Consider the following 25,202-nt stretch of genomic DNA (forward strand, 5'->3'; position numbering starts at 1 on the left):
GGCGGCTATGGCGGCGGCCCCAGAGTTCCATCTGCCTCTCGCTCCCGCCGATCTGCTGCGGGATGGCGGCCCCGGGCGCTACGTGGTGCGGGAGGTGCTGCCCGCCCGCGAGCTGCCGCCCGCACTCTCAGGTAAGGTGTCCCCACACCCCCTTCCTGGGTGGACCCGGTCCTGCCGCCGGCTCACGGCAATCCCCCGCCTCTCTCCGTGTTTTGCCGCAGCTTTCCGGGCCGCCTTCCGTGCGCGGGGCGCGCTGGCCGTGCTGCAGCATTTCGACTGCGTGTACAGCGTGCTGCAGTGAGTACGGAACGGGGACGGGGCGGAGGAGCGGGCGCTCGCCCCTCTGCCAGGCGCTCTTTGCTCGCCGCCCTTATGCTCTGTGTTTGTCCCGCAGCCACTTCCGAACCGTGGGCGTAGCTGTCAAGGAAGACGCCCTGGAGCTGATGGTGCACGGTGGGTACCCCCTGTTTCCGGCCGACGCGGGACTAAAGGAGGTTGTTTTCCCTTGGCAGCTCAGTGATGATATAAAGGCTAATGTGACTCGGCCAGCTGGGCTGCACCCTCAGCCCACTCCTGTCATACGGGTCTGTAATCTTGGTGAACGATGCTGAGCTGTGCATGTTCGCTGTAAGGGCAGACCGACAGAAAATCCTCTTGCCCACGTCCCTGGAAAATACATCTGTGGGATGTATCAGCTCAGAGCGAGTGTTTCTCTGAGCTGATGGAGGGCTATGGGGATAGGACAAGACAGCATGCCCAAGGTCTGGGTTGCAGGGGGCAGTCCATGTTACAGCTGGTGAGATGTGAGCACACATCTTTGGTAATCTGATGACTGCTGTAAGCCTTCCAAAGGAGAGGATGGCTGAGGGACGTGGCAAGAAGTGCTCATGACTTTCTGGTTCTCCTCAGTGGTGTCCCATCATTCCAATGAACTTCCTGCTATCTTGAGCGACTCTGGGCTGAGCCATGCAGACCGAGCTGCTCACCTCAATGCTCTTAAGATGAACTGCTATTTGCTGACTGGCCTGATGGATGCCTTTGAAATGGAAACCTGCAAGAACAGTTGCTTGGAGGCAGATCCTGGTAGGAAGGTAAGTGAGAAGACTGGTAGTAAAGATGATAGAAGTCAGAATAAAATTTTAAGCTTGCTGAACTCCATAGTATCTATCAGATTTTATATCAGAGTTTATATAAACATGATGCCTGCAAGAGCAGTCCATAATGTGGAGCACTGGTGCTCCTGTGAAACTGTGCCTAGAAAACAGGCAAAGGGACAATCATATCTCTAAACATCAGCAGGGACCTGGATGCCCAGGCCTTTCTATTTCATTCTTCAGTTTCTGTCTAGAATGTAGTGTGCCAGTATTTTATCAATATTTCCTTTCTATGGGTAGAGATGGCAGCAGTGGATGCAGGTATAAACCTTAAACCACACAAGGCATTGGTGCTGGCCTGAGGTGAGAGAGAAGAACTGGGCGAAAAAAGCCCCTTGTGATCTCACACATCTCACTGTGTCTCTCCTAATACTGTAGAATTTAACAGATTTCTTTTATTTTAAAGGAAGCAGGGTAGTGTGATGGGGTTTTGTCTGTTGTGAAGCTGCTGATATATCTCACTGTTTAATGTCTTTTCTAGAACAGGAAAAACCATGCCAAAACTTCTGGGTCCTTGTGGGAAGAGGAGAGGGAGCCAGTTTTACGTCTGCTTACACAGCTGCTGCAGCTGGATCTCTGTCAGCTTTGGGGTGGTTTAGCAGTGGAAGAAGAGTTTGTCAGGTATGAGTTGGAGCAGGTATATGTGTGGAATGAGTGACTGGTTCTGAGGGATAAAAGGTTAAATGATAGATCTACCAATGAGATGGTATTACAGCCCTCTGTGGGGTGTAGATCATTGGGAAACTGAGGAAACAGCTCAAGGCAAAAGCCATGTGTATAGGAATCACTTCCTTTCCTCAAGCAGGCCACAAAAAATTCAGATGTTTGATGATTTTTAGAGGACGCTGAAGAACCTCTCAAACAAAAGTTTGTTCAAGTTGTGATAGTGAGGTTTGCTGTCTGTCTTCTTTGGGTTTAGCTTAATGACAGGAAGCTGTTACCGTATCCTGGAGAATCCAAGTATCGGCCTTCAGAGGTACCGGGTCACACGGGAGGCCGTGACACATCTGCTTGCTGTAGCTCTGGTTCACTGTGACCACATGTTCAGTGAGTTCCTGCTCTTCTGCCTTCTTCCTGAAGCCATTCCCAGTTACTTTCCCTGACCTCTTTCTTTCTTCTCACATGTGAAAGGTGCCACTCTGAAGATCACACAGATGCTGCAGCACTTCGAACATGTAGCCCCGGTGTTTGCACGGGCTGTGAGTCTCTGGGCTAAAGAGTATGGTCTGAAAAACCTTGTGGGTGAACTGCTAAGGTGAGAGAAACACCTGGAGGCTTGTCCTTCTATCCCTAGCAACTTGAGGCACCCCATTCCTTGTTTCATCTTTCTGTACAGGGAAATTGGACAGAAATGTCCCCAGGATTTGGCTCGTGAGGCTTCTGGAGTCAAGGGTTATGCTGCTTTTATAAGTGAACTGGCTGAACAGATTCCAGCTCTGGTGCTCTCCAACATGAGTGTTCTGCTGCCTCACTTGGATGGGGAGGTACCTTTCACAAAGTCACCTGTCCAGAAAAGTCAGATGGTAGAGATGCTGCTATCCAATTTTTCTGTCTGGAAACAGAATCTCTTTCACACAGCTCAAGTATCCAAAACCTGCTCTATTGGAATAGGTTCTGCCCTTACTTAAAAGTTGCAAAGGGAACAGAAACCATGACATCTCATCAGGTTGTCACTGTCTGGTTGTCACTATCAGATGTCAGAGAACAGGAGACTGCCTACTCGTCTGGGATCCCTATTGTTGTCCCTTGTTCTTCAGCACTTCATGAGTTTGTCAGTGTTATTTTTTTCTTTACGTGCTGTAAGTGTTTCTTATGTCAATTCTTGGCTTCTATGAACCTACCTAGATAGCAGGGTTTGGATTGAAAGGGACCTTAACACCTCTGCCATGTCTAGGGACACCCTCCACTAGACCAGGTTGGTCAAAGCCCCATCCAACATAGCCTTCAACAGTTCTAGGGATGGGGCATCCACAGCTTCTCTGGGCAACCTGCTCAAGTGTCTCACCACACTCTCAGTAAAGAATTTCTTCCTAATATCTAATTAAACTTACTTTTACTTTGAGGCCATTCTCTCTTGCCCTGTCACTGAATGCCCTGGTTAAAAGTCCCTCTCCAGCTTTCTCATAGGACCCTTTAGGTACTGAAAGGTGCCTTCCCAGAGCCTTCTCCTCTGCAGGCTGAAACAAGATCAGCTCTCAGCCTGTCTTCATAGCAGAGGTTACTCTGTCTTGCAGATACAGCTATGTTCACCCAAGCTTAATACAATATCCGTACTGAGAAAATTCACTTAGGACTGGAGCCTGGTATTTGGATGGCCCAAACCCTGGGCATATCAAATAATGTATTTTGGTCTGTACCTAGTTGAACAACTCCTGTCTTGGCAGAGTTACATGATGCGAAATGCTGTTCTGGCAGCTATGGCAGAAGTGCTGGTGCAGATGCTGAATGGTGACCAGCTGGAGGAAGCTGCCCGTGGTACTCGGGACAAGTTCCTGGATATACTGCAGGCCCACGTGTGTGATGTCCATAGCTTTGTTCGCAGCCGTGTGCTGCAGCTCTTCACTCACATCGTTCAGAGCAAGGCAAGTTTGCACTGGGCAAATGGTACTGACTCGGTCATCTCTTCCCATCTTGTGTGTTCTGAGGGAACTTTTGCCGCCCTGCTTTTTGTTTGCAGAGATTGAAGTTTTAACAGGGGAAGGTGCTGTCCCTGTGTACTGTGGTGTCTGCAGTTTCTTCCAAGAGACCAAAGATCATGGGGTGGTGGAGGGGCCAAGCTGTGGAGTGGAAATTAAGTGTTGCTATTTGTTACCGGGACAATGTAGAAGAAAAGAACATACCATACAGCTCTTTTCACAGTTACCAGAAACACTAAAACTCAACAGGATCCTGGATAGCTTAAATGCTTGTTTTCAGTGGAGGCTGGACCAGAATATATACAGAGGTCTTTTGAGCCCTAGACTTTTTCAATAAATCTATAATCTCTGCTTTTTAGTACATGAATATGTCTGCAGTAAACTATTCCCAAGTCTCTGGGCCTTCTTGATAACTTTATCTGTGCTCTTGTGTTCCAGGCCCTGCCTTTGACTCAGTTTCAGTCTGTGGTGTCGCTAGCTGTTGGGCGGCTCAAAGACAAATCTGTCATAGTGGTTAAAAATGCCATCCAGCTCCTGGCTGTGTTTTTGTCCAACAATCCCTTCTCCAGCAAGGTAATAATGATTCATATGGTGGATATGTTAGATACCTGTTTGCAGGCTAAATATCTGCAGTGTGCTATAGCCATGGCAGTAGCATTTCTCTGTCTTGTTGGAGGAACAATGTAGCCTTTGACTCTGCAGGTGGCAGCTTTCTGGTCTTCCCAGGTTCAAATTTTGAGTTCTTGGGCTCATCCCTCTCTTGGTGAAATTCATAGCTATGCTGAAGGCAAGGAGGGATGTGATTGAGGTAAAAACCTGCAGCAGTTTTGAACCCACTGTGAGGTTTCTCTCCTTAGGATCAAAATTGTTTTTTTAGAATACTCTTCATGGATCTGCAGCTCTTTGTGTTTAGCACCTTCTCCTGAGTTTCTGAGCCTAGACTTACAACTTAGAGCCGTTCTCATTCTAGGATCAGGGCCAGAGTCTACTCTTCCAGTTTCCCAAAAACAGGGTTTATCTTTGGGGATTGACAACTGAAGCAGGGAGTGGAAGAGAGAGAATTCTAGCATTTCAGGAAATGGAGGATAACTAACATATTTCTTCTCTTCCTGACATCTTCAGCTAAGCTGTACTGACTTGGATGAGCCACTTAAGAAAGAAGTGCAGAAACTGAAAGAAATGAGGGATCGTAATAGACCCACAGCAGGTGATTTCCTTTCTTCTTCTTTCCACTTTCTAGGACAGTCCAGAATTTACTTTTCCTCATACTAAATTTGCTCCCAGGTTGTGACAGCTTTTGTCTCAGATCTTACCTGTGTAAGATTGTGAGACCAGACAGCTGGGATTAAATTCACAGTGGTTTTCCTTATGGTGGTGTTATAAAAGGATCATATTAATAGCCATGTATAAATCAACCGTCCTTATAGCTATATATTCTGTTTTCAAGGTAAGAACTGAAAATGTCTATGAACACCCTCCTAGGTTTCTCTCCTCTATCACTCAAGGACTGCTTGAGTCATGATTTTTGTTAGATGTTATTTAAACTCGATTTGTCGGCAGCACTGAAGTCCAAGGCTAAAGAAATTATGGTTCTCTTACCTGTCTTTTTTTTTTTTTTCCTGCCTTTAGTAATTTATATTTTTTTTTAGTCAGAGTTCTTGTCTTATTCTCACTGCAGTCTGGGTGGGATCAGCAATGGGAATAGTGCCTGCCTGGGGAGGGGGTAAGGAAAGTATAATTCCTAAATTTCAGATGAGTTTTTCCTTCCTGTTAAAGGTGTCACCTGAGTCTGTGTTGTTCATTCCCTCTGATTTTTAAGTAGCTCCAGTGGTCGCCCCAGAGGAAGAGTGGGAAGCAATGCTGCCAGAAGTTCGGGCTGCCACACAGCAGCTCTTTCAGCCACTGCAGGAAGGGGAAGAGGAGGTGCTGGAAGTCGAAGAAACACTGGAGAGGACAGTGAAGCAAATCACTGGGCTGTTGAAGAAGCTGAATTACAAGTAAGAAGGCTCGGCAGTTTGACAGTGTTTATCCCAAGGGGTGATTTCCAGTAACATTACTCTGTAGGAAGGGATTGATGTGGGCACCCAGCACAAGACACCAGTAGGAGCTGCTTTCTCAGGCGTTCAGGGCAAAGTTGGATGTTTTCCCTTATGTTCTGCTCTGATGTGTTGCTGATACTCTCTTGGGCAATGTCATTGTCCAGGAGCGCAGCCCGCCTTACGCAGAAGGCCCTATGTCGCTTCCAGGGAAAGGAACCTTTCATTGACCCTGGAGAGGAGAACGAGGAGGCAACAATCCTGGGTGTTCTGAAGAGACTTTACACAGGTAACTATATCCCTTTGTCTGTTCCCTAAGTTCAAGATAATGCCAGAGCCAGACTAAAATCCACTGGAATGCTCTGTCCCTCCTTCTGACCTGTGAGGCTCAGTCTGTGTGTACTTGACAGCTGCAGCATCTCTGCATTGTTTGTTCATCTAGTACCTTGGCATTTTAGCTGGATCACATTGATCTTAATTTGTGGTTGGAACAGTTCTATGGTCCCAGTAAAAGTGCATTTCTGGTGCTTTAACTCACATAATATCTGAGGGGAGTGAAGCCAGTGTTGTCACTCCCACCCTTCTGCCCTGTCTTAATTTGTCAGGAGTTCTGCTTCCTGAACAGGTGGTGGCACATAATGCTTATCCTTAGCAGCCTTGACCAAGTATATGGTTCAAGCAAAGTCTTGGTTATCTGGGGGCCTGAACCTCTGGAGGTATTTTCAAGACTTCATATACTTTATGTCTGGTGTTTGTTTCAGTATAAGATTGCTTAGCCAATCATGTTGAGCATATTTCTGTTGGAAGTCTATTGCCTAAAAATCTTAACTTTGTGAACTCTCCACACTTGCACAAACTTTGCTAGGGAGCAGTAGTGTTTGCCTTCTCCCTGGTTCCCTTTTAGGGCCCTCATCTATCTTTGGGGAATTATCAAATTCAGATTAACCCCATCAGCATTTTAATGGAGTTTACCCCAAATGGACCATGCCTTTATACCAAGCTGGCATGTCTCTGGAGCATCACACTGTAGTATGGGAATTTTCTTCACAGCGTGCTGAGATTTTGTAGCTAGGTCTGATGGCAGAATTTGGATTTTTGTATACTGGCTCTCAGAAGGTGTCACTGTGGGATGGGGAGGGGAGGGTTAAAATGCCCCAAACTGTTCCTGTTTCTCCTGTATTCATTGAGTATTGCTTACAAACAAGTGTGCTGTGTAGGATCATGCCCAGGTGGGAACAGTGAGGATCCTCCACATGACAGCAGCAGTGATGAGGTTGAAGAAGATGTGCAGGACGATCAGCCTCAAACAGAGCTGGTCAAACAGGAAATGTTGGTGCAGTACCTGCAAGATGCTTACAACTTCTCAGTGAAAATCACAGAAGCTCTGAATCTGATCGGCAAGATGATGTATGAAAACTCTGTCTCAGGTCTGTGAAATAACTGTGGGGCCGTTTTTTTCCCATTCAGCATTTCTAGATCTTTCCTTGCTTGAGAGAAGATGTTGAAGTGGTAGAGCTCCAGGAGAAGGAGAAAAGATTGAAGGAGCTGCTCTTCATTGAGCAGATGTCATGGACACTTCCAGGGTGTTGGAAAAGCGAGCACCATCTAAATGAGTGTCATGAAGGGGTTGAATAAGGCATAAACAGGCTTTTTAGGAATCCATTTTTTTAAATAACAAGGTTGAAAAAGTTTATTTTACTATGTTTGAAAGTTGTTTTTAAAAACATATGAAATGTATTTGAACTTTTTAAATGAAAAAAAAAAAAAACAGCCAAGTGACCAAAGTGAATTCACTTGTGGAAACTTACCCTGCCTCCTGTGGGGAGGGAGGGATGTTCATCATCTCAGCTGAGGCTCTCCCAAAGTAAGCCTGACCAGTAAAGCTGGGTTTGGTTACGTTCTCAGTGCCCTGACACAGCCTCAGCTGTTATGCTGGCCACAGAAGGGAGCTGAGCAGCTGGTCTCATCTAACTCACCTTTCCTCAAATTTTATTTTCTAGTTAAACACGAGCCTGCTCAAAAAGTTGTGTGGCCTGGTCCTCTTCAGTGCTGTAGAGAAAGGTGGTGATCAGACGGCCTTTGAGTTAATTCAGCTGTTCCTGTTTAATATTGGAACTAATGTAATCACTTAGACTTTTTTGTAGTGTTTATCAGAAATTGGCATTTCCAAGGGATGAGGGGCACAACTCCCTCTCCAGCACATCCACTTGCACAGATCTGAGATATGGATTGGGTGTGGGCACTGCAGTGCCTCAGATTTCATGCGAACACTTCTGAGGCTTCATCTGTGTTGAGGGCTCATGTTAATTGCAATAAGCATGTGGGCTTCCCCAGCAAGGTTTGGTGTCATTAGTTATTTGCACACATGGAAATGAACTCCTGGGTTCAGTGTCTTTACACTGAACCTTTGAAGCTCAGGGCCAAGAAATTGCCCTACCTGGTACTTAAACACCTGGGGTTTGATTGTGGGGGTGTTTTTTAATGGATATACAAATTTTAATAACTTTTTGCCTCCCTGTTACTCTGTGCTGTAGTGTAAGGAAGGCAAGTTCAGTATCTAAACAGCGAAGGTGTTCTAAGACATTGTCTCTATTTGGAGAGAGTATGCTGCTGGGTAACAGCCTGGTGCTAAGGGATGTGTGTGCTCACATCTCTTAGCCTTTTTTAAAATTTAATATTTGAAGACTTAAAATTTTTTTCTGTTGCAAATGTATGCATTGTGGTGTGACTGGGGGCAGGAAAAGCACACAAGCTCACCTGTTAGATGTTCTTAATTCTGATTTGTAAGGATTTATACTGGTAAAAGCTCTTACTTAACCAGAGATCAAACTATAAATTGTTAGCTGTACAACTCCTCCAACCATTGCTGTGTATGTCTTGTGGTGCTGTCTAACTTAATGGGGGTTTTTTTGTCTTATGAGAAGACTGGGCAGTCTATTTCAGGAGTAGTCAAGCTGAAAACAAACACAGTATTCCTTACCACATTTGTATATCAAATAGCTTAGTTCCTCTAGTTATATCATTGCACTGGGGCTTATATACAGCTGTCTGCTGTGACTGAGTTGTTTTTTCCCCAAGTTACTGTTTCGCAGAGGAGAATTTTGTTCTTTCTCACAGATAGTCTCTGTGCTCTTTCCCTAACCATATCACATTTGATTCAGCTGTAATATTGTTAATCTGTGTTTCTTTTCTGGGACATACACATCTTTGTACTAGTGATCCCATTCTGACTCAAGCCCTCTGCAGACAGTAGCACTGTTCTCTAGATGCTTGTAGAGATTGCTGTGAGACCAGTACTCCTATGAATTTGTTTTAATGGCCTCTCTAATGGGAACTGGGAAAGAACTGCACTATCACAACTCTTCTCTCTGCAGTGGTGCAGGAATCCATTGAGTTCTTCGTGACAGTCTCACAGTTTGGTGTGCCCCAGGCACTGCTTGGAGTCCGCAGGATGCTGCCTCTCATATGGTCAAAGGAGCCTGGAATTAAGGAGGCCGTGCTGAATGCCTACAGACAGCTCTATCTCAGCCCCAGCGAGGATTCAGAGAGGTATGGATCTTCCAAATCAGATTTTTTTTTTCTTTCCCTCCCCCCATCCCTTTTCTGCTGTTGGGAATGGGGTGTGGACAGGAAGAGAACTGAGAGTTGCCATGCTTCATGCTGAGCTGAAACATAAGGTAATTACCTGGGTAACCCCATCTTCCTGCAGGACCTACTGCTGAGCTTCTGTTCCTGGTTCATCATAGAGCTCATGTGTAGGAAATTCACACAGCAAAAATCTGTGAGGCCTTGAGAAGCAGATGCTGGGAATTACTTGAAGTTAAACTGTTTTCAGGCACTAATATTTATTGTTCTCATAGATTTCACTTTCATACAAAGTATTGCCTAAATAATCTGGGTAGGGTCCCTATCTGATAGGGAACAGAAGTGTTAATTATGAATGTTTCTCTTGCCAGCAGGGTTCTTGACTGGCCACAGTGAATTTCAGAGCGTTAGGAGTCAACTGTTGATATAGAGTCATCCCATGTCCAGGAGTCTTACATACTTGACTCTCTGTGGCCAAAGTTGTTAGCCAATGTCAGTTGTCCCATTTTTGAGTTTTTTTTATAACTGTAGTTGTTCATCCTGCTGGGATAATAAGAGGAACAGTGTGGTCTAAAGTTGAAACTATATTTCTCTTACCAAAGCTCAGGTTTTTTTGCTGACAAGTCATACATGCTGTGGCCTTGGTCATGTGTAGGTATTCTGCTTCTGATATACACAACACATTCCCTATTTCTTTATCCTTCACACTATACAAGGTTAGTTCTTATTTGGGTGCTTTCATATGTGTTTCTATTTCAGTCAGAACAATCTTAAATATTTTTCTAACAATTTCTACATGTCTTAGATGGGAGGATGTTAAAGGGTCTTTGTTGTTTATCCTTCTTGAGGATTTGGTGGTGGGAGCTGGCTGACACTTGCAAGTTTGCTTTTTCCATACTAGAGAGGAGCTGTGTCTCCTCTCTGCTGTGGCACTTGCCCTATTTTAGTGCTTACCCACTTGTAAGTCCTGTTGGATACTTGTGCAATAAGATAAGTGTGATCCCTCGTGAGATGCACCACAACTCGCCCTCATTTGTACCATCAGAGCAATAAAGAACACCTGCTGATTCTTATTCTTTCCTGATAATATTGCCTGGAGACAGCACTTCTACAGTTTGTGCTCTGTCCTCATTTGTTCATGGAGAGATTTTCAGTTTCTAGGGAATTGTACTTATGGTTGAGAGTAAACTGGGAAGTGGCTGGTTAGTGCCTCTGATTGGATCTTTCAGCACCAGAAGGAGCACCAGTGCACAAGGCAATGGACTTTTAAGCACACATCATGGTAATTAATTGGCACTTGAGTTGGGTGACTTTGAGAACTCAAGCTTGTTGTGGGAGTTTTCCTGATCCTGTGGATCATCTCTGTTATCCAACAGATGTTTTCAGCGCTTTCAGTAGGGCAGTAATTGTGACAGTTGCTTTTTCTTTACCTTTTAATATTTTATTGTTATCTTTCCCCTTTCAAAGGGCCAAGGCACAGGCCCTGGTGCATTCTCTCTCTCTCATCATGGTGGATGCATCACTGGGAACGATACAGTGCTTAGAGGAAATAGTGAGTATTTGCCTGGCCTGGGTTTGGATTGTGTATCTTTTATTAAAATGGTAGTCATTGCAGATTACATCTTTACTTTGAAGTTCATTCTCCCTTGCCTCTCTCTAATTTTTTTGCATTCCTTTTGCAGATCTCAGAGTTTATGCAGAAAGATGAAATAAAGCCTGCTGTGACCCAGCTGCTTTGGGAGCGATTCACAGAAAAATCTCCATGCTCGTCGCTCGAACGCCGCGCTGCTGTGATGCTGCTGGGGATGATGGCACGGTGAGCCTGGGGCCAGGTCAAAGCCTGTGAGTGGAAGGATGTACAGGGAGTCAATTTTTATTGAAGAACTGTGGGTTCTGCATCAGCTGACTCTTTGGCTCGAACTTCAAAAATAGTAACCCTGTCATGGGGTAATGAAGCCTGGAACTGAACACAGTTGTGCTGGATCCCACCAGCACGGCCTCTGAATTATTATGATGAGATTATTTTCCTTGTGCGAATGCCCATCCCTTCCCAGAGTTTACAGTGTCACAACTCTGCAGCTTTGTCTGTGTTTGGATAAGAACAGTGAGAAGCTGCTGAGTAGAGATGTCTGGGACCTTTAGCATGAAGAAAAATGAATCTGTTTCAGTTTCTGGAGACAAGAAAAAAATCTGTCTGCACTAAAAGGTTTTCATTTCCTCAGTGTCCCAGCCCAGTAACCTTTTGACATTCAACTTACCTGCTCTTCTCGCTGTTGTTACTTCAGTCCTTCATTAGTCAGAAAGAGGCCTGCATAATGATGATCCTAAAGTTCTTTCACAGACAGAAAGGGGAACGAGTGGGTATGGATTTGGGATTGGCTTTTTTTGGATAATGTTGTTTTTTTCCCACAGTAGGGGAAGGAATGGTATATGTCACAAGTCATGAGTTCTTGGACTCTTTCCTACTTTCCAACATTTTTGTTTTTCTTCCCTTGTAAGTTTTGGTCAATTCTGAAAGGAGAGTCAAGAATATTTCTTTACAAAGAGGCTGTGCCCATTGTTGATCACTTTGGAGAAACTCATATCCTAGTGGAGAGTGGATTACACTGGCTTCTGTGGAATATTGCTTGCTGCTCCTCTAGCAGTATCTTGAGTCGTTTGGATGGGTTTTATTTTTTCCCCTCTTATTCAAACCACTCCCTTCTACCAGGCACAAGGAGAATTTCCCTTGGTTATCCATACTTCTGTAAACTTTCAGCAGCACCTCATATGATAGCCCCATCCCTTCCATTCCACAGAGGAAAACCAGAGATCATTGGTAGCAACCTGGACATCTTGGTGACAATAGGGCTGTCTGAGAAGGCATGTGAAGACTATAGGCTACCTCAAGAAGTATGCAATGTTATTTCCAAACTTGCCAGTAACCCCAAGGTAAGGCTCTGGGTTTGTTCTTGAGGTCATCCGGAAACAAAGAAAGGGGGGAAATTGTTTTTATGGAAGAAGAGAGAGAGGTAATCATATTTTTACAGATTTTGAAATTAAGTAGGTTGAGACCATTCAGCAGCACTGTCTGGAAAGCTTAGCACACACCAGTGAACATGTAATAAAAGAATTTTCATTAGGCAACAGGCTGAATTCAATTAGTAAAGAGTTCAGTGCACAAGAAAATATGTTTTCCTTTCAATTCTCTTCTTCAGATTCCCAATTCTAAACTGACTTGTGTTTTCTCAACCATGAAGCCCTTTCCTCTACTGGTATTTTCTGGTGGTGTGATTCTTTTGCCCTCCCTATTAATTGATATTCAGGAGTTGTCAGCTGTACAGCAGAATATAAAACATAAAAGGTTTTCAAACCTGTCCATATTGTACTTAGAAGAACATGATGGTTGATGGCTTCTTTCCCTGTGAAACTATTTATACATTTTTTTAATGCACTTGGAAAAAAATCTGTTTGTTTGTTTTTTTTTGACACAGTCATTTGGGGCATTTTGGTTCAGGTGTTCTATCACAAAAGCAGTCCTTCACAGAGCAGCATCATTCTGTGACAGCCCCTTCCACTGGGGATGTTGCTGCACGAACTTCATGAGTTAATGTGTATCACAACATTCTTAAATGTTCTAAAGATGGCTATAATTCAATTTTTGGTTAACTTAAGTCGGCAGTTCAGCTTGTATGTGAAAAGGGACTGAACTGAAAATATTTGACTGACTGACTGGCAGTAGCTCTTCTCCCCCCACGCATCCTCCCAACCAGAAATTCAGTACAGAGGACAGGATTGTGGTGAATCAGGAGTTCTTGTTTCAAGCTACTGAAAGCTGGTAAATCCTCAAGCAAATTCTGTTTTGTTCAAATGTATATTCATCAGGCAGATACAGGTGTGCTGGGACACCTCAGGTATTGTCATACTTGGTTTAGTATTTCTCTGGGTTATCTTGCTCCCAACCTAAAAGGTGGTGTGACTGATACAGGATATGTGCATCAACCTAAGTGTGAGGTGGCCTTGGATCCAGACCTATCCTGTGTTGTTTCCACTGATGGTATTTTGCTTTTAAACAAACCAAAATAGTTCTTGAGTACCCTTAGCAAAGTTGATTTACTGTTGATACTCCAGAGGTTTCCCTCTTCATTCATTGCAGAGAGTGGAGTAAATAATATCAGATTTAAAATTAATCTTTTTGACATTTCAAAAGTTATTATGATTTAAGGTGAGATGGTGGAACTTTCTGGGTTGGCCTGGGATCATAGTCTGGCCAAGTTTTAAATCCACCCAGTAGTCACCACGCTGTCACAAGTGACAATAATGTCCCTGATGCACGTTTAGCTGCAGAGCAGTACTGGATGGCCCTGGCATGAGTTTGATTAACATTGTGGACACAGAAAGGTTAACTGCTGGGAAGGGCATGGAGGGATCTCATGTGCTGCTCCCATGGGAGTAACTCACTTGTCTCTGCAGGCAGCACTGGAGAAGAACAGTGCCCCTTTTCGACTGCCACAGAACCACATGCTCTTTGGTTGCCTGAGTGAGACAGTGAGTAAAGGTGAGCCCAGGTCGGCAGGAGGTTTGGAGGAGATGGGGTACAACTGCAAGACTTGCCTGTGTTATCATTGGTATGTGTGGGTACATTGCGCCCTCTTCTCATCAGGCTTTGCCCAGCCAAGCAGTCACTGGATCCCCTTCATGGAGGCAGCTGTAACACTCATCTACCAGCTGGCAGAAGGGGCAGAGGAGATCTGTGCTGACATCCTGCATGTGTGCTGTCAGCAAGCTCTGGAGAAGCTGCAGGAGGCTGATGAGCAGAAAGCTGGTGAGGAAAAAAGCTGATTAAGGAAATCTGTACTTAAGGTTTCCAGTGCTGCTTTGGATGGCCTTGAGTAACTGCAGGAGAATGGAGCTGAGGGGCTGGTGGAAGTGTTGGCATGGGAGGATGTGAGTGCTGTGAAGGAATTTGTGGACTGTGGAGATGGGTTAAATGGTGAAACTTGACATTAACTAATGGGGAAGTGGTCTAGGTCAACACTGAACTGTGATCATTTTTCTCCTTTAGATGCAGAGGATTCTCCACACAGAATCTCTGATGGTGGTGACAGTCTCCCCACATTTCTGCTGCTGCACCTGGTGTCCCTTGTGGGACAGGTGGCACTGCAGCAGGTAGCATATTTGGAAATGTTCATGAGTGCAGAGCTACGCAGACGCCGCATCCTCAAAGAGGAGAAGACCAAGAAGCAATCTGACACCAGCACAAAGAAGCAGAGACCACAGGTGAGAGCCAAGGGTTTTTTCCTATGGGCAGCTCTTCTAGTGTCCCAGCTACAGCAAACTTCTGAAAAATGCAGTCCTGAGGTTGCATGAGGTACAGGACAATGTGTGCTTCAGGAATAGAAACAGACACATATTGGCCAGGATTGACAGGGAGAGTTGACATACTTGAATGACCCTATTCACTGAAACTCCCACACTGGTCTTGAGTTTTGAAGAGGCAGAGGGGAGGGAATGAAGTATGATATCCTGGCCATGCTTATCATCCTGCTTCAGGCAAACATTCCCCTTTCACTCATCACCTTCTTTCTTACCAGTGCAATCTTTTGCAACTGATGCAGTAGCAGTGAAGAACATCCTTTTGTGCCCTGAGTTGTGGAAAAAGGCTTCCTAGAACCCCAGTCCAGAAGATTTGAGCGTCCTATCCTCTGTTAGGTAGTAATTATAAAGTTTTAACAGTAGTCTTTCTAATGTGATTTGGATGCTACAAATGTCCTGTTTGGTTAGGTGTATACCTTGAAATGTTTTCCAGAGTGTGAGGCTGATTTCCCTGGGTAAGAAAGAAATACGTGTCCATCTAGATATCCAGTCTCTATTTGATGCTTATACTAATAAGTCTACAGAGTACTTTGTAGTTCATTTCCTCATCTACCTGGTTACCTGTTTCTATACAGGAGGAGGTTATTAAGAGATTTTTTACAAAGTAGCAGTTCTATACAGCTCTGGTCCCCATTGCAATGCCTGTGACTCCTTTCTTCTCTTGTGTTGCTTTCTATTTGCTATAAGGTTTCCCAAAATCTTACTCACAAAACCAGGAATTCAAAGGCTGCTTTGAGTTTCTTGCTTTTAGTATCTGAATGTCCCTTAATTTATGAAGGACTCACACACTGATGCTGGATGTCTCCTAGGTCTGTTTTATCTTAATAGTGTCAATAGTTTAGGCTTTCTTTACATTCTGGGCTTCTCATTACAAGAGAGAGATGGAGCTCCTGGAGAAGGTCCAGTGAAGGGCAATAAAGATTATTAAGGGACTGGGGTATCTCTCAGAAGTAAAGGCTGAGGACTATAAGCCTCAAGGGGCTTATAAGGATTCTATATAAGGGGCTGAGAGTTATAAGGGGCTTATTAGCCTCAAGACTGAGAGGGGACCTCATCAATGTCTGTAAATACTTGAAGAAGGGGTGCCAAGAGGATGAAGCCAGTCTGTTCTTGTTGGTGCCAAGCACTAGGACATGAGGCAATGGGCAGAAAATTATGCACAGGAAGTTCCACCTGAATATGAGGATGAATTTCTTTACTGTGAGGGTGACCAAGCACTAGAACAGGTTGCCAGAGAGGTTGTGAAGTCTGCCTCACTTGAGGTACTCAAGAACCATCTGGACACAATCCTGTGCAATGTGAAAGGTTTCCAGGAAGACAGAAAGACAGACTCCCTGCTGGAGTAGGAAGGCTGGACCTGATAACCCACTGTGGTCCCTTCCAGCCTAACTATGTGATTCTGTAAGTGGTGTTCTATAGCATGTGGACTGGCAAATCCTGGACTTCACAGCTTCATTCGTGCTTGTGGGGAAATGGCTTATTATACTCTGTGTCAGTCTCTTCACTCTAGTTGTGCAGCTGGTAACATGCATATCTCTCATACCTGAGAGAAGAGAACCCTGTGAAGAAAGAGGTTATTGTTGCTTGACATAGTTCTTACAGTCTCCTCTCTGCACAGAGCACAGGGAACGAGACCACTCTGGAGGAGGAGCTGGGCCTTGTGGGAGCCACAGCTGATGACACCGAGGCCGAGCTCATCCGCAGCATTTGTGAGACAGAACTTCTAGATGGTAAGTGTGCCTGCCACCAAGGAATACTGGCTGGCTGCCTGCGTGAAAGAACAGGTACAGTGGTTAACAGGTCCTGAAGGAGGAAGCCGTTTCCTTTGGAAGGAAGCACTGTCATTTTCCATGGCGTCAGTTTCTCTGTAGGCTGTTTGTTACTTGGCTCTGCCTTTCTGGAGGTGGTTGTTCAGTGGTGAAAGTGAGTCAACCAGTATCTGTAGTTTGCAGTAGCTCTGGAATAAATGGAGTAATTGTTCTTAAAGCAGAATGCACAAATGGGGCTCTCATGCTTACTGTCTTTATCCCCACTCTCTAGGAAAGCACCTGTTCTCTGCCTTTGTTCCACTGGTGCTTAAAATCTGCAACAACCCTGGACTCTACAGTGACTCGGCGCTGTCAGCTGCCGCAGCCCTCACTCTTGGCAAACTCTGCATGATCAGGTACTGCTGAGCCAAGCCAGTGTTCTCTTCCCAGCCTTCCTAGTACTAAAGCAAATGTTGCAATTCCTTTCCCAAGGAAAGAACAAACACAGAAGAGTGTTCACTGATTGCTTTTTTTAAATTTTGTTTTTTAATTGTTTTAATTGTGTTTTTTTTCTCTGCTCTCTGAGAGAAGGAATTTTTGCTATCTATCCCTTCTTTCCTGTACCCTGTCTTGTTAGCTCTGAGTTCTGTGACTCCCACTTGCGTCTGCTGTTCACAATGATGGAGAAATCCACCCTGCCTGGTGTGAGATCCAACCTCATTATTGCAGCAGGAGATCTAGCCATCCGCTTCCCCAACGTGGTGGAGCCTTGGACATCACATCTCTATGCCAGGTAATGCTACACTCATTGTTGGGAGAGGACATGTGATGAAAACCCTGTGGAAGGGTGACACTGGACCTCCAGAAGGTGAGAATGACCCAGGAAAGCAAATCTGAAGATGCTGGTGCAGGTATACCAGAGCTTTGGGCTGTCATGAGTACCAGTAACTCAGAGACACTCCCTTGCTGCTTTCTGCAGTAACTGTTTGCTCCTGTCAGGTTGCGGGACCCCTGCCCGAGTGTGAGGCAGACGGCTGGGCTGGTGATGACTCACCTCATCCTCAAAGACATGGTAAAGGTGAAGGGGCAAGTGAGTGAAATGGCAACTCTGCTCATAGACCCAGAGGAGGCAATCGTGGGAGTGGCTCAGAACTTCTTCGGTGAACTCGCCAACAAGGCAAGTGGATGCTCAGTGACCTTATTTTACAAGAGCAGGAAAGGGCTGTTGGAGGCTGGACCAATTACATGAGTCCTGGAGCAGATGTTTTAATGGTGTAGACCATTGGTCTGTCTCTCTGTGGACTAAATAAGGGTAGTTAAAAGAAATTTTGCAATACAAGTTTTGCTTCATCCCCACCTGATATTGCTGAATTTGACCTCAATCCATTCACATTGGAAGGCAGGCTCCAAACCACTGCCTTTTCCCTTTGCTTTCTTGTGTATGCCCAGCCCAGGGTTAGGAGCAGTTTTCTGTAGCTCACCTTTAGGCTTTACAGCAGAGTTCCCTGACCTTATGGCTCAGGCAGTGCACCTTCTCTGAAACCTTCTGGAGTTGTTCTTGGCTGTGGGGACACTGAGATAGGTAAATTGTAGCAGTTTCTGATCCAGCAAGTAAGAACAGGCAAAGCATTACCCCCAGTAGACTGCTCATTGCATGTGCAGCCTCACATGGGCCCTTCAGAGTATGTGTATTTTCTGCCTGAGAGGCTGCAGTGACACTGGGGCTTTTCTGCCATGGTTTGCATTGTTGAAGCAGAGCTGGCCACCTGACTGCACTGCCTTCCTGTCTCTGCAGCGTATATGACAAAGCTATGTAAAAGCAGTGGGAAAGAGAATATGGATTGGACCTTTTCAGGGCAGATAGAAAGCAGTTCCATGAACTGAAAGGCTGTTTCCTTTATTAGGAAGCTTTCTTTGTTGGGTTGTGACAAGGTTGGAAGGCAAAGAAACTGAATCCAGATCTGCCAAAGAGCAGAGCTGGGGTGCAGTGTTTAGCTTGCTGGTTGGCTGAGTTTCTTCCCCCCAGCCAAATAGTCCTGGATAGGTTTGGCTGGCTGTGTACAGCTTGTTTCAAAAAGCTGATGCTTTCAGTCAGTAGATTTGGGATGGAGAGAAAGAAGGTTGTTTTAAGTGGGCAGCTTATTTGGCTTGACTCAAATTATCCTTTATAATTATGTATCTCATGTAGAAACTTGTGTTCTGCACAGGGTAATGCTGTCTATAACCTGCTTCCAGACATCATCAGTCATCTCTCAGATCCCAACAGTGGCATAGAGGAGGAACCCTTCCACACTATTATGAGGTATTCTGAGGTTAAATAAATCTCTTATTACCAGGACTGTGTTTATGCAAAGGGGGTGCCATATCAAGGGAAAAAGAACTACACTGACATGTACAAAATGCTTTTTCAATTGTTCTCTTTGATCTGACTTTTTCAGTCTGTACTGGAAATGGAGTCATGCTGAGGGAAATTGATTTTAAAGCCACACAGCTAGGGGTGAGGAGAGACTGTACAAAGAGTAAGAACTCAAAATTACTTTTCCTCTAGAAAAGGAAAATAGTTGGTTTTACGCATGGGAACATGGATTTCCAACATTAGGAAAACAGAACAGGTTTTAAAGACTGCTGCCTTTGTCATTTTGGTGGCTATTGGAGTTTTGTAAGCAGTTTTACTAAAGCTGTAGTTAAAGTAACAGGTTTGGGCTGTAGTGGCTTTCTGGTGGTTTGTTTTGTGTGGGTTTTTTAGGTTTTTGTTTTGTTTTAATTGTTTGGTTTTTGTTTGGTTTCAGTTTTTTTCAAGAAAGCCTGACTCTGGGGTACAGAGATATTGGAATATTTCAATCTGAGGTTATTGGCTGCTCATAGACAGCATTAATAATGTCTTTATTGGTGAAGTACAGGCATTCTCTCATTTCTGAATCTTAACCACATGAGGGTTTTTCTGAGTAATTTGAATCTGTATTGATTATAGAAGGGGGTGTTAGACAAAAGTTTTGCTGTTGCTGAAGAGAAGAACAATAAAATCTGTGATTTTCCAACTAGTCTTTCTGTCTATGAGAATCCAATGCATTTAGGAAGAGGGATGGGATTTTGGACAGATAGGTATTGCAAGACACAGAAAAGATCCATTAGTGAGGGTGTAATTGGAGACTAAAATTAATTTAAGGTGACAAAAGTAGATGGATATTTTGCTTCAGCTTTAATTAAGGTGAAATACTGGGAATTATAGCTTGCAGTTCCTGACAGCACACGTAGAACTGGAAGTTAATGCCTGAAGTGAAGCAAACCATAACAGGGAGACAAGAGGCAGCATGTAGAAAAATTCAAAATAATTTTGGAATTTTCGGTACCGTCTTTAATTAATATCAAACTGGAGGTATTACCACAGAAATAAAGTGTAACAATTGCATTGAAGTCCAATTGGGAGGGTTAAGACAGGTGTGAGATGGACTTTTGACTTCCAGCAGTATACATGAAGGGAACTGGAGGTGTCTGGCAAATAAGAGAAGAGATTGTATTTATTTGACAATGTAGACCAGTATCAAATTAGCATAAGAATAATTAATTTTAAAGAGAGGATCATCTATTAACACACCTTTAAACAGGAAAATAAGGGAATTAGTAGTTAAAGATGAATTGATGCTGAAACAAATGCAGAGGGAGGACTCTTGAGAATGCTGTCTCTGTTATGTACCTTAGAAAAGCAGCTTGGTGCAGTGGTTGTAGACATAACAAAAACTGAACAAGGAAGTGCTTTAGAACAATTATATCAAGGCCAGTGGCAACCTGAGCTGAAGTTAAGAAATGTTGGTACAAGAAAAAGAGAGAGCAGCAGAACCTTCTTAATAAATAAAAGTTATTCAGTGATTTCTAAGAGGACATAGTGCAAAATGCACAAGTACTTAACTATGCTAAAGTCCAGGTGTGTCTATTTCTCAAGAAGCTAAGGAAAAATTGATTAGGTTAGCATTTAAGTTCTGTTAGGCTTTGTTCCCATTTTAGTGCAAAGTAGTGCTCACTTTTGCAGTGATCCAAATGCAACAAAACACTTTCAGCAAATTTGTAGTGAAAAAGTCACAAGCATGGTTTTGAGGGGGGAAAATACTGCATGTCACAGTGCTCTGCTCAAGGTTTACTTGCCAGATAAACTAGTCCGTCAGTGCAACTTGTGAAGTGAGGAGATCGTCTAGAGGTGCTGCATGGTCTTAAAACTGGATGGAAGAAACTTATAAGAAGTCAGCATTGCTGCCTTTTCAGCACCCTTCCTGCCTGAAATGGGGATTCCTCTGTGGGCTGTAATATTTTGCGCTTTATTTTTTCCCCTTGCAGACATCTGTTCTCATATATTACAAAAGATAAACAAACAGAAAGCTTGGTGGAGAAACTTTGTCAGAGATTCCGGACTGCCAGGTGGGTTGAATCTTAACTTTCCTGCCAAGCACTTCTGTTTCTCAGAATTTTTCAGAAGAAATGAGCTTGTATGTGGTGGTTGTAAAAGGTTCCCATTATATTCTTCACGTGACAAAGTGACAAATGCAACATAACTTGGTTTAGGTCCTGCTTATTTTAACTATCTTCTCCTAAAAGTACATGAATACTTATAAATTAAGGTTTCTGGTTTTATTATGCAGTGACTGACCCCCTCTTTCTTCCTTTTATAAGGAAAGTTTTGTAACAGTCTAGATCTGCATTACAACTGAGCAAGGAGACATCCCACATGTGGATTTTACATACCTTTGTAAAGGATCCTTCTCCACGGGCTATTCCCTTGCAGCTCAGCTGGGAAATGAGTGTGTTCAGCTAAGAAGTTGAGATCTCTCCAGCAGTTCTGTCTGGGATGATCTCAGCTATCCAGCTGATAAAGGCCTGTCCTTGTTCTGTATGCATGGGCTGCTCAGTACCTGAGTCTACGCCTAGGACCCCGTTTTGTTTTTTTATTGTTATTATTATTTTACCTAAGGGCTTGTGCCACCGAAAACTTTGGCTTTTGCTCTGCTCCATCTCCAAGATCTGCATGCCTTGCTTGTGCATTGCTGATTACAGAGTATAGAATGCAGGACCCATGCTGTGAATCTGGTATATAATATTGCTTTCTGGGTTTGGGGTTTTTTTGCTGTTTTTCCCCTGTTCCCCAAGCTGTAACTTCACTGATCCAGGTGTACACTTTTTGTTTCCTTCCAAGAGTAATAATAATAATAGAAATTTATCTTCTTCCCTGTCATGTACTTCCTGTGAGATATATTCATTTTAACTTCCACTGGATTTGGTGTACCCTGCTTTCCTCCATTCTCGTGGTTTTCCTTCTCCACTGTTGTGGCTTTGCCCTTGAGATTTAAGCTGTCTGCTTATCTTGGCCATTTGTGCACAGTGCATGGGCATGTGACTTGCTCAGCTGCCTCAGGGAGTTGCATATTTCCCAAAATATTTGGATTTTGTTTCCTGAGCAAGAGTGGAGAGTGGTCCCTCTCTCCACAGTTGCCTCCCAGGAGCACTGGTGAGCTCTTCACACTACATTTGTAAATAACCGTCTCTGTGTAAGTTGTGTCTCACCTTTAAAAGAATGTCCTGATATTTCTGTATCACAAAGGGGATCAACTTGGTGCGCTCTAGTGGTACTGCTAGAGCAAAACTCTCACTCCAGGCTAAACCAGGAGCTTATCAGAAAAGATTTTGCAGTCACCATCAGCCTCCTCAGCCTTTCTGGACTTCTAAACATACCAACTTGCCAGGTGTCACTGAGACTGTAAAGGTGGAAACACCTGGGTGCTTTGTTCTCAGTCTATCTGGGTTTGAGCAGAGCATCTTGAGACAGCATGCGCTGGGCAGACTTGAGGCCCTCAGTTTGTGTATATTAAAAATAGGGGCTTTGGCCTTGCTTTTCCCCCTCCCACTCTATCACAGTGATCTACATTAGGGATGTTAGTTTATGCTTTTGTTTTTCTTTCCCTTTGGTTTTATTCCAGTAACTTTTGCTGGAATTTGAATGTAGTCCTTCTCTGATACAGCATTTGTTATTTGCTTACTTTATAACTTAATGAATATGACCTTCTTTATGTAACTAAGCAGGAAAGGGAGAAAGAACATCAAATACAGCTTCTGCTTGAGATCATCTCAAACATGCAAAAGTGAACAGCTTGGGGGGGTTGTAATGTGGTTGAAAAAAAGGCCCTTCAAGAGGAGTCCTGACCTCACTGAGTCTTTTCCTCCTGGTCAGCAATAACTTTTGACACTTTTCAAACAATTGTTCTTTAGTAGTAGAACCTTCATGTTTTTCCAACAGGCACTAAGTCAGTGTCATGGAATACAGTGGTGATTATATGTGGTATGGTACAGCACCCTGTCACTGACCTGTAACAGAACTACCTGAGTCTCATGTTCTGCAGGGTAGAAGAAGCTGCAGGAAATGGTGCTAGTTCTGGGTGAGATGTGCTCATCCTCACCCACCCCTTTTTGTAGGAGCTAATGGTGATCTTTGTCTTTCCCAGGACTGAGCGTCAGTATCGGGATCTGTCCCACTGCCTTGCTCTGCTTCCAGTCTCGGATCGGGGCCTTCATAAGCTGCAGGACAACTATGACTGCTTTGCAGACAAGCTCCAGGATCCAGCTGTCTACAGTTGTTTCCAGACCATGCTGGCTCGATTCCGCAGAGCAGGCGTCAAACCTGAGACTAAAGTAAGGGTGTGGGACGAGGGTCCAGGCCAGAAAAACAATTGCTTTTTTTTGCTTTTTACATACAGTGACTGGAAAGCCCAGCAGTTTTTCATTTCAAGCAGACTGTTCTTTACCCCCAACACTTTATCAATGTATTTATTTGACTTGATGGCAATTCTGCTATGGATGTAGTACTCCTTTCCCCCCTCACTTTCTATTTTTTTTTTTTTCCCTTCACTGCTGTTTTACATCTCCATAAGGCTCTAGCTGAAGAGCTGGAGCAGAAGCTGTCTGCCTCCCATAACCGAGGACTGGATTCAACACAGACATGCCAGGATGGAAGTCAGACTCCAATGCCACTGACAGCCAAGCGGAAACCAATAAGAAGTATGTTCCTTTTTGTGAGATTCCAGCCTTCCCCTGATCCCACAGTCCAGCAGAAACACCTAAGGACGTTTCCTCACACTTACAGACAAAAGTTTGCTGCCTTTCTCTATTTTTTTTTCCCTTTCTCTTGACAGGTTCACGCCGCCAGCCCTTGAGCCCAGCCAACACAGATGACGATTTTGTCACACCTCCATCCCGCACCCTTCGAAATCATAAACGTGCCCAGAAACGCCCTCCACGCAAAAAAGCCATCATTACCTTCTCCAGCGACGAGGAGAACAACTCTGAGGATGGTAAGGCACTGCACATGTGTGCTCGAACGGGGCAAGGACTACAGATTTGGCCCAACAGGGATGTCCCTTTAGTCATGGGCTTCAGACCACTGTGGAGATTGCCTATAGATTTCTCTGCTCAAGGCCATGGAGTGCTCATTATTGACATGTTTTACTCTCTTTAGAACTATCAGCAGAATTAAGAGAGGAAGAAACCCCCACCAAAACAACTCCCATCACCAGATCTTCAGCCCGACAGCTACGCTGAGGGAACCATCTGCCACTGTCTTTAACTAAAAATAAAACTCCTTTTATTCAAGTCACCTTTTCTTGTCTGTACTACCCCATAACACAACAGTGCTTTAAAGGAGGACAAAATGGAAGTTAACACCAGGCTAAAGCAATTCCAACCCTTTCTTCTGATATCTCCACAAAGAAAGGCAGTGGTGATGAACATAGTTGCCACTTGGACTTATTTTGCCCTGACTTTGCCAATGAGAATAAGCTGCTCTTATTTTAATAACAAAAAAATCTTTGGAAGAAAGTCTTTTGAAGAGTCCAGCTACCCACAGGGTACAAAATGCTCTTCCCTTTCTCATTTTGTATGTGCTTTATACTATACTATTCAGCTTTTAACACAGGACCAATGCAGCTGTGCTGGGTTTAGGCCCTGTTGTATTTCATCTTTTTTGAAGCTCTTGTCCTGTATAGCCAAGCACAGTTTTGAGGGGAAGGTACCTGCATCTTTTTTCTTGTGCATATCTCATCAAGGACGTGTTCAAGGAGTGGAGTGGAGAAAGAGAGATAGAAAGGCTAACTTCAATAAACAATAGCCCATAAAAAAAAAAAAATTTAAAAGCTAAAAGAAGAAAACCAATCTACCATTAAACCCTCAGAAGTAACTTGTAACAATGCTAATTTGATAAGTTATTAAGTATATTGAGATCCTTGATTGTCTTACTGCTTTCTGGAGTGTATTTGCTGCAAATCTAATTATGTTTCAAGTAAAATTGGCACTTACGTTTTTTCCTTTCACAAATGCCACATCAGTTTTCAAGTCAGTCATGGCACTCCTTAAATTGCCCTGTGAACATGAAATGCCCTATATTAGATTTTGTGTTAATCACATAAATAACCTTTAACCTTCTGTCTAGAGGCAAGTTGGCATTTGTCCCAGTGCTCTTACTACAGAATTATTTCCTCTTACCTTGTCAGCTGCCTAGAAAGCAGACTAGTCACTAGCTGGGCAGGAATGGGAAGGGTGGTCCTCTCCACTGGTTCCCATAGATCTTCACTCTCTGTTTCTGAGGCTGTACCACCTTGCTGCAGTTCTGGTCACCTGGGTTCACCCAGCAAGTAGAGCATGCTGCTCAGTTCC

At 44.0% G+C, this 25,202-nt stretch overlaps 1 protein-coding gene and 1 non-coding gene across 2 annotated transcripts; both read left to right on the forward strand.

Moving 5' to 3' along the window:
- Positions 1 to 7: 7 nt before the first annotated feature.
- NCAPD2 (non-SMC condensin I complex subunit D2) lies at positions 8 to 24,409 on the forward strand. The gene is made up of 31 exons (XM_062513292.1): positions 8 to 131; positions 222 to 297; positions 395 to 453; positions 910 to 1,091; positions 1,636 to 1,775; positions 2,074 to 2,201; positions 2,286 to 2,409; positions 2,491 to 2,638; positions 3,539 to 3,736; positions 4,229 to 4,363; positions 4,913 to 4,997; positions 5,613 to 5,787; positions 5,994 to 6,115; positions 7,044 to 7,253; positions 9,201 to 9,375; positions 10,879 to 10,963; positions 11,094 to 11,227; positions 12,210 to 12,342; positions 13,864 to 13,948; positions 14,054 to 14,215; positions 14,456 to 14,670; positions 16,385 to 16,496; positions 16,807 to 16,930; positions 17,152 to 17,307; positions 17,514 to 17,691; positions 18,722 to 18,816; positions 20,844 to 20,924; positions 23,000 to 23,186; positions 23,426 to 23,544; positions 23,676 to 23,845; positions 24,010 to 24,409. Exons 1-31 carry the CDS (start codon positions 8 to 10, stop codon positions 24,090 to 24,092), a joined length of 4,200 nt encoding a protein of 1,399 aa, XP_062369276.1. The 3' UTR covers positions 24,093 to 24,409.
- On the forward strand, positions 512 to 834 carry LOC134041483 (small nucleolar RNA U85). Its single transcript, XR_009933025.1, has one exon. It is a non-coding gene; the product is annotated as a small nucleolar RNA U85 (small nucleolar RNA).
- Positions 24,410 to 25,202: the final 793 nt, after the last annotated feature.

The sequence above is a fragment of the Cinclus cinclus genome, chromosome 2 (genome assembly GCF_963662255.1).
Source record: "Cinclus cinclus chromosome 2, bCinCin1.1, whole genome shotgun sequence".
In the NCBI taxonomy this organism is placed as follows: Eukaryota; Metazoa; Chordata; class Aves; order Passeriformes; family Cinclidae; genus Cinclus; species Cinclus cinclus.

Bases quoted from the DNA above. Each gene is read 5' to 3' on its own strand.
- NCAPD2 (XM_062513292.1), top strand. From the start codon at position 8: ATGGCGGCGGCCCCAGAGTTCCATCTGCCTCTCGCTCCCGCCGATCTG. The intron at 5,788-5,993 runs GTAAGAAGGCTC...GTCATTGTCCAG, and splicing joins TTGAAGAAGCTGAATTACAA to GAGCGCAGCCCGCCTTACGC. The intron at 10,964-11,093 runs GTGAGTATTTGC...TTCCTTTTGCAG, and splicing joins TACAGTGCTTAGAGGAAATA to ATCTCAGAGTTTATGCAGAA.